This window comes from Vigna angularis, chromosome 7 (genome assembly GCF_016808095.1).
Source record: "Vigna angularis cultivar LongXiaoDou No.4 chromosome 7, ASM1680809v1, whole genome shotgun sequence".
Lineage (NCBI taxonomy): Eukaryota > Viridiplantae > Streptophyta > Magnoliopsida > Fabales > Fabaceae > Vigna > Vigna angularis.
The window spans coordinates 7,043,673-7,052,105 of NC_068976.1; the positions used below are offsets into that span (position 1 = coordinate 7,043,673).

General features: G+C 37.6%; 1 protein-coding gene across 1 annotated transcript; it reads right to left on the minus strand.

The window, feature by feature from the left end:
• Window positions 1–1,796: 1,796 nt before the first annotated feature.
• Window positions 1,797–7,274, minus strand: LOC108320980 (nitrate reductase [NADH] 2). The gene is made up of 5 exons (XM_017552587.2): window positions 6,222–7,274; window positions 5,253–5,393; window positions 4,820–5,052; window positions 3,067–3,505; window positions 1,797–2,916 (listed from the first exon to the last, which is right to left on the minus strand). The coding sequence occupies exons 1-5, from the start codon at window positions 7,177–7,179 to the stop codon at window positions 2,018–2,020; spliced, it is 2,670 nt and encodes an 889-aa protein (XP_017408076.1). The 5' UTR covers window positions 7,180–7,274; the 3' UTR covers window positions 1,797–2,017.
• Between the last annotated feature and the right edge of the window lie 1,159 nt (window positions 7,275–8,433).

Consider the following 8,433-nt stretch of genomic DNA (forward strand, 5'->3'; position numbering starts at 1 on the left):
AATTAATATTAACATTAAAGACCTTGTTACTTTTGACAACTTCATTTTCTTAAAAAAATTATGAACTCATGAAATTATCATAATTAGCGCTTGAAGTTGTCATAATCCATACAACTTAACCTACAATAAGTAATTATTGTCTGGCTTATTCATTTTCATAAATTTTGGATAAATTTGACGTAGATGTGTAAAAAACCTACCATATTCAGAATAAAAATAAAACTTGAACTTAAAATCTAATTTAACTTCAAAAATTAATTTGTAAGACTTTGTATATATTTATTTGTTTTAAATGATCATTATCTTTAGTTTATATAAGAATTATAACACATCGACATGTCATGAGATTTAATATTAATGAATAGTTTGACAGTGTCATTTTAAAATTATTTGAAGTTGCTCTCATTTATAAGAGAAGGTATTAGGGACACTAGTACAGTTAGGGAAAATGACAGCGGTTATTTTCGCTGATAGGCACCGGTTCCTGAACCGAAACATATTCAGGCGAGGTAAAAAGTGGTAGACTTTATGCCTCGATTTTGAAACGAGGCATAAAATGGTACGATTAGGCCTCAGTTATTAGAACCGAAATTGTTTCTCTCCCTCCTCTACTGCCTCGGTTGGAGGCTGAACCGAGGCAGTAGGATCCTTTTTTATTTTTATTTTCTTCTTCTTTAGCCAGTTATGCCTCTGCTCAAGCTCCTTGACAAAGTTTATAGCACCTCCAGAACCAAACAAACAAATTTTTAGTATAAAGGAAGCAAGTAAACCTTGATCACGCTTCAATTTAAACACATAAACAAACCAATCTTTTTTTCTTTTGATTCCAAAGCTTCGGTAAACTGTTCAAAAGATCATTCTCGGATTCAATTCAACAAATCAAAACAAAATCTCACACACAAATGCAAAACTCTACTGAAACCCGAAGCAACTACGGTCAAAAGCTCCCCAGCGACGGTCACAACTGCCTGAAACCCGAAGCAGCTACCCGAAGCGGCGCTCATGAGCATCGTTCCTCCGCCCTCCGCATTTTCCTCCGCCGCTTCTCCTCCTCCTCCGCCGTCATCAAACCCTAATTCGCACCACCACCATCAACATCAGAAAAACCCCAATCGCACTCATCTTTTTCACCAGAAACATCCATTGACGCACCATCACGACGCTCCGTTGATCACCACCTAGCACCGTCGCCACCATTGACGCACCACCACCGCTTGCTCTTCCCTCTAGAGGCGACGCACTCGTAGGAGATTTTGGAGCAGTAGTCTTCGGAGCGAGACTGAGAGAGCGACGGAGCGAGATTGCGAGGGGAGGGAGGCGAGAGCGAGGGGAGGGAGGCAAGGGCGAGAGCGAGGGGAGGGAGGCGAGAGCGAGAGCGAGGGGAGGCGAGAGCGAGAGCGAGGGGAGGCGAGAGCGAGGGAGCTAGGTTTTCGTTCAATTTGGGGAAAATTTTTGGGAAATAAGAGGCTTATATGCCTCGGTCCTTCTTGGGCCTGAGGCAGTAGAGGCTTATATGCCTCGGTCCTCCCTACCAACCGATGCAATATACCCCTTCCACCTTGGGTTTCTCTTAACCGCGTTCGAAACCGCTAATTAGGCACCGGTTGCCTTCACAACCGAAGTGGTGGTTCTTTTTAGCACCGGTCTAGTCTGAACCGAGGCCTATAAGATCTCAATAACGAAACTGCCACCGTGTCTGAATAGGCAGCGGTTTGGTGTAAAGAGAGGTCTATTGTGCGAGTTTAAAAGCACATTTTGTACTAGTGGGAATAAAATAGACCTTGAAACGAAGAGAGTAAATAAGCATGCATAACTTGAATTTATATACACTAAGGTAGTCAAAATATCTTGACATACCTATCTACGTTACATAGTGATAATGGCAAATCATATACAGTTTTTCATGTACTTGACTTACAAAGAATGAGACAAACAATAGTCCACGAACGTCCATCTACAGAAGCAACACTAGCAATACTCATACACAACATAGTCCAGTAATCTACTTCTTGAAACCCTAAAACACGAGCAAATCATTCTTGATATCGTACCCCATCTTCTCCAAGTTGGGCTGCACCGCGAACTGAATCATGGGTGGTGGTCCACACGTCAAAGCCAAGGAATCCCTTGAAGCTTCTGGAAGATGCTCCCTCATGATAGTTTCTGTGATGAATCCCACACTGTATTCCCACCCTTCCTTCGCGGTTTCCACAACGTACCACACCCTGAACCGCTCACTGTGTTCCTTCGCCCATGCATCCAACTCCTCCCTCAGAAGAATGTCATCCTCTGTGCGGTTTGCATACACCACATGCATTTCGGTGAGGTCCTCTGGGTCTTTTAGAATCGCTTGCGCCACTTGGTAGATTGGTGTGATCCCGGTTCCACCAGCCAGCATGGCTAACCTCTTTGCGGATCTAGGTTTCCCATGAACCGTGAAGTTGCCTCTGCCGGTGTACTCTATGTGACCCACTGGACCCTTCACGTCCAACATGGACCCAATGGAGAGAGACTCCAAATGCTGTGACATAAGTCCTCCGTTCGGGAACTTGGGGTGCACGCCTTTGAAGTAAACCTTGATGAGCAAATCGAAGAACCCCACTTCATCCACGCCACTTGTCGGAGTGTAGGCTCGCATGCATAGCTTTCCATCTATGGTGGCGCACAAGAAAATATGCTTACCCACTGGTAAACCCACGAGTTGGTTCTCTGAGGGCAGTGCGAAACGGAAAAGCCTCACGTCGTGGGAAATGGAGGTCTTTGACACGAGTTTGCATGGGATTTTCTCACGTGGGTTGAGAGCCACACTGCGTGGCGGTAGTGGTGGTTTTGTGGTGATTTCCTTGATGGGAGCCAAATGGGTGAATTCGGAATTGCCATGCACGGAGTTGTTCGGCGATGAGTCTGAAGTGTAACCTATTCATGCAGAATTAACAAACCTATTAGAATCAGGCTAGTGCAAGGATAAAATTTCAGATTTTTACTTTATTGTGATTGAAAAAACATGCTTTACATTTCAAATAAATCCATATATACATGAGATTTACCAGATTTTATGTATATTACCTGTAGTGATGAGCTCGCCAATTCGATAATCTTCGAGCATCTTCTTTGCTTTGTCGGAGTGGATGGCGTCAAACTCTTCGGTGCAGTCAGTGCCGGCATTGATGAGGATGCTGTCGGTGCCACCAGGGTGATCTTTGAGGAAGCGAGTGCAGTCGTAGACGTGACCGTGGACGATGATCCAAGCGGAGTCAGGGATGCTATGTTTTTTAACTTCGGAGATGGAGAACATTTTTGAATTGGTGTTCATGAAGGGCGTAGACACACTCTTTTTGAGGCTTGGTTTGGGGTCTTGTGATGTCTCCAAGTGCTTTTCCTTGGCCATCCATCCACCAGGTTGGTTCCCTGGTTGGGTTGGGTGTTCAAACACCATTCCAATCTCACCCTTGTGGGGCTTGCACACATTTGTCTTCACTCTGAACCAACAGTTGTTCATCATGCCCTACATATCATTGCATACCTTCATTACACTTCCTTTACTTGTTTCAATAATCAACAACGGGTTTATACACTCAAATAATGTCCTATTTTATACTATCAGTACATTTTAATCAAGATCTTAATAGAATAAGTACATCATATTCCAAGTAATGTAAAAAGATGTCATATTCAGTAGTAAATTTTTTAACTTTGTATATAATGAATTCATTTATCTTTGTTAAATCATTCTTGTTAAGTTATATTTTCTCAATTTTATTTGAGAGAAATAGTATCTTGAGATACTTTTACCTTCACTTGACACAGGATATAAAAGTAAAATGATGATAAAAGCGTAAAGTTTTGTATTTTTTCAAGAGAAAAGGGAAGAAAAAGTGAGTAACGATATTGTGAAATGAATGTAAAAAATTTAGGTGTGTCAAAAAATATTTTTGTTTATTTTAATCTCTCTTTTCATTGAAATAAAAATTTAAGCTTAAATAAATTTTAAATCTGTAATATATTACGCATTTTTCACTCAAATACATTATTTTCTAATAACTGAGACAATAACATAAAAATTTGATTAAGTTCTTTAAAAGATATACTCATTTGTATTATCTCTAATAATGTTTTCTAAAGTGACTGTTAAAATATTTTAAATTTCTCCTTTTGTGAACTCAATTTTTTTTCTACCATATAATTAATGATATATATTATCAATAAAAAAATTTAAATAAACATATTATTGTTTAACACTCTATAATGTGTGATGTGTTTTAACTTTAGTAATACGATATTAGTAAAATTGATGCAGATAATAAAATATACTTAAATTAAAATATTTAATTTATTAGATGTTTGATTTAAAAAAGTACTAATCTTAAAATGAAAATGATCATATATTAGTATTTAATAACACTTATTTAAGGAAAACAAAAAAAAATGCCTCAGATCAAATATATATTATGACTCAAAATCCAAATTCCGCATTGATAAGCCAGAGTTTAGGATATTAATGGTTAACTATTTTGCACTCAATAATAATAAAGAAAAAAAACATGAAAATGACATGTGATGACGTCAACTGAAATGCTCATCAATTTTAATTTCCAAGTTTAGAGGAACAAATGGTAATTTGCCAATTATTATGCAGTCGTAAGCACCATCTCACTTGTCCTTTTCTTTGTAACAATGAGTATATATGATATAAAAATGGTATTAAAATAAATAAAAGTAACAAGAAGTCATCATATAATATCCACCATTGATTATTCAACAAGGTAAAAGAGAAACCAAAGAGATGTTGAGAAGTTTGATGGAGATGAAAAATACGTACCATAAGATTCCAAATTAGGTTTTCTGGCTGCGTGTTGAGACCTTCATCCCAAGCTCGAACTGCAATCTCTTTGGTCCCCAGCAGGTCCAACACCTCCACCTCCAAAGACCAGAAGCACCAGCACCAATACTTGCCATATTTGTTAGGTTTCTCAGGATGGTCCAGTGTGCACACGTGCCACGTTTCTCCACCATCCAGTGTTACCTCCACACGTGTCACTTTCCTCCCACCACCTGCACGTACAACCACACTCTCTCACTTCACAGCCACCAATAACACACTTTTCTTTCTTCCAACTTGAAAGAGATCCCAAACATATTATCGTACTGTTTCACACTTGTAATTATTATGAAAAATATACTCTTTCACTCTATCACTTCCCTTATGTTATGTTACTGTACTCAGGAACATGATTAAAAACAGCAAAACTTACCAGAATAAGCGTAGCCTCTGACTACGTAAGGCCTCTGCGTTGTCCATGAGTTGATGGGCAAAATCTCGTCGTGACACGGAGTCGTTATCACTGAGTTTATATTCAACTCGTTGATTATGTACTCTGGTCTGTACCACCAACCTTCACGGATACAAAAATGTAAAACAAACAAATACGTAAATATTTTATGTCCATAAAAAAATTCCTGGAAAGAAACATGTCATCCTCATACATACGCAATGTAATGTTGGAGTAGTTCATTGTATTATTTCCTAAAATTATGTGTACGGTTTTAAAAGTACTGAAATCATTATTTTAGTAATTAAATCACGGAAATAAAATAACAACGGTTTGATTTTAAAAACCAAATTAATCAGTAAACGAAATTCCTCAAATTAAAATTTTAGGCTGTACAGTTACAAAGAAGAAGGAAAAATAAGAACATAAAATGAATTAAATTTCTCACTTAAAGATAATATCAACTTGCACATTCAAACCTTTATAGAAATTTTCGGATTCGACTTTTTCAAAAGTTTGCATATATAAATTAATTTTAATTTGTAAAACATCATTAGTTTTCGTCTTTTTGTTTCCTCTTATTAAGTATTTACCAAGAACTTTGTCCAAAGAAGGCTTTGAATATTACTATTGAAAAGTTAAAATTTAGAGAGAACAACATTTCGTGCGAGTCTGAATATTATTTTTCAAACCACAGGATCAAGATTAACTCATTAAAATTATATATAAGTTCAAAGTAAAAAAACCAATACTTTAATATTACATGGTTAGAAACTATTACCCTGAACATATACTATATTTATCTGTACATAGTTTGTTAAACATATATTTTACATTTTGAAATAGATGAAAAAAATAACAAAACAAAAAGTAATGTTAAGTGAAACATGTGACATGAAAATAAGAGAAAAAAGAATAAGTTAAAAAAAGTAGAAGTAAGAAGAAAGATACCTTCTTCATTGGCAAGTTCTGGACTAACATGGGAAGGGAGCACTCTGTTATCCTTGTAATGATAATGATTGTCGCACTCAAGTTCAGTAACAACAATGCGTTTCAGCCACTTCACCATTCTGCCACCGATAAACCCCGGAATAATCATGCGAACGGGGAAGCCGTGATCCGGTGCCAGAGGCTCGCCGTTTTGCATGTACGCAAGGATGATGTCGCGCGAGGGGTCCATGGCCATCTCCCTCGAGATGCTCGTTCCGTACTTCGATCCGCCGCCGCCGGGCAGATTCTCGGCGCCCTCGAAGCACACATGAAGCGCACCCTTCGCACGTGTAAGGATCCCGCAGCGGCGCAGCACGTGACGCAGCGGCACGCCGCGCCACACCGAGGTGGAGGTGCCGGCGGAGCCCCAGTTGAAGCCGATGGTCTTCTTGACCATGTTCTGCTCCTTGCGGCGGTTCCCGGCGCAGACGAGCGTGGCGGGGAACTCGCGGTGGGGGAACTCGCGCACGAGGCGTTCCATGGTGAACCGGGTTGGGCGTTTGACTAGACCGGTTATCTCAACGGTCCAGTCTTCCCACTTGGCCTTGGGAACTGGACCGTGGTTGCGGACGTAGTGGAGCGGGACCGGTGTGATGAAGCCGTGGTGCATGAGACGCGGCAAGGGGGATTCCGCGTTGAACGGGTGCTTCCCTGTGAGGCGGACCATGGAGGCGTTCCGTGCGACCCACTGATCTGCCGTTCCCTCGTCGCGCGGGTCCATAACCGACGCCTCCGTTTCCGCGTTCGCTTTTCGTATGAGCTCTTTCATGTACGAAGCGTCGTCGTTTTCATCCTCGTCGCTGCTGGATGAGTCCAGATCGAAATCCAACGGCAGCGGGGGCTTCAGATCCTGCCCGCAACTGCGAACGACGCGGTTCATGTGAGTGCCGAATTGACGGTTGTCAACGAAAGCCGCCATTGTGAGAAAGGAAGAAAATTATGAGTTCTTTTGTTTCTCTTTTTGTCTTTGTTTTGTGTAACTCTCGGTGGGAGAGAAAAGAAAACTGGTTGTTCTAAGATTGTGGATTGGGGTTTTTATAGAGTGGAAGAGCCATGAAAGAGACGAGTCTTCCCTCACTTCATATCTATTTCTTCACTAAAAATATTCTTTTTAAATGAACGAGTATTTACTTTTGGAAATAAAAAATCATTTGGTTTCGAAATATATGAAAAGAGATAATTATGTCTTCAGGGTGAAGTTTTATGCTTATTAATGTTTTGAGATTTCTTTAACTCCCACATACAGATAATCATTTTTATACAATAACTACTTTATTTGTTGCTTTCTATAAAGGTTGAGAAAATAAATAATAAATATTTTTAAATTTATAATTTAGTTATAAATATAACATAAAAATTCATTTGAAAGTTTAGAAAATTAATATTTTTATAAAAATATAAATAGTAAATTTTGTAAAAATATAAATGATAAAGTATATGCAAAACTTGTTTTATCGTTCAATCAATAAATTTGTTTAATATGAATTAATAGACTTATATAGTTTATGTATGGACGAACTTGCATAATATATATTGTCATATTCGTTTTATCAATGTATAGACATATTCATCTAACATTTGTTACTATTTTTGGATAATTAATATATGAAAACTTATCTAATAGACATTCTTAAACTCATGTAATCAATGTGTAGAATGATTAATCTAATGTATTTTTGCTATATTTGTCTAATGATTGTATGGACATACTCATATAATTTGTATTGTTAAAATAATGTAATTAGAGCATCAAAACAATCGTTTAATATCTTTTGTTATACTCGTCTAATAAATGCATTCTTAGAATTATCTAATCAATATATGAAAGGACTTTTATAATGTTTTTTGTTATAATCATCTAATTAATGTATGAATAGACTCGTTTATTTTTATATTGCTTCATATCTAATGATTTTTGTTATTTTCATTTAATGAGTATATAAACATACTCGTTTAATGTGTATATTGTTAGATTCATCTAATATTTATACATATATTTGTCTAGGGTGTATTGATAGATAGACTCATAATCAATGTACATCTAATATATAATTTTAAACTCGACTAATGATAATACAAATGTATTAATGATATATTTTAAGACAATTAGTTTATTAGTTTTTACCTTTTATTTTGGTGTTACTAGAGTTTAAAGTTTTATATTTTCAAGTTA

Excerpts from the sequence above, each read along its gene's own strand:
- LOC108320980 (XM_017552587.2), bottom strand. The coding sequence starts at position 7,179 with ATGGCGGCTTTCGTTGACAACCGTCAATTCGGCACTCACATGAACCGC. Across the intron at positions 5,053-5,252 it reads CAGAGGCTACGCTTATTCTG|GTGGTGGGAGGAAAGTGACA; the intron begins GTAAGTTTTGCT and ends TTGTACGTGCAG. Across the intron at positions 3,506-4,819 it reads ACCTAATTTGGAATCTTATG|GGCATGATGAACAACTGTTG; the intron begins GTACGTATTTTT and ends AATGATATGTAG.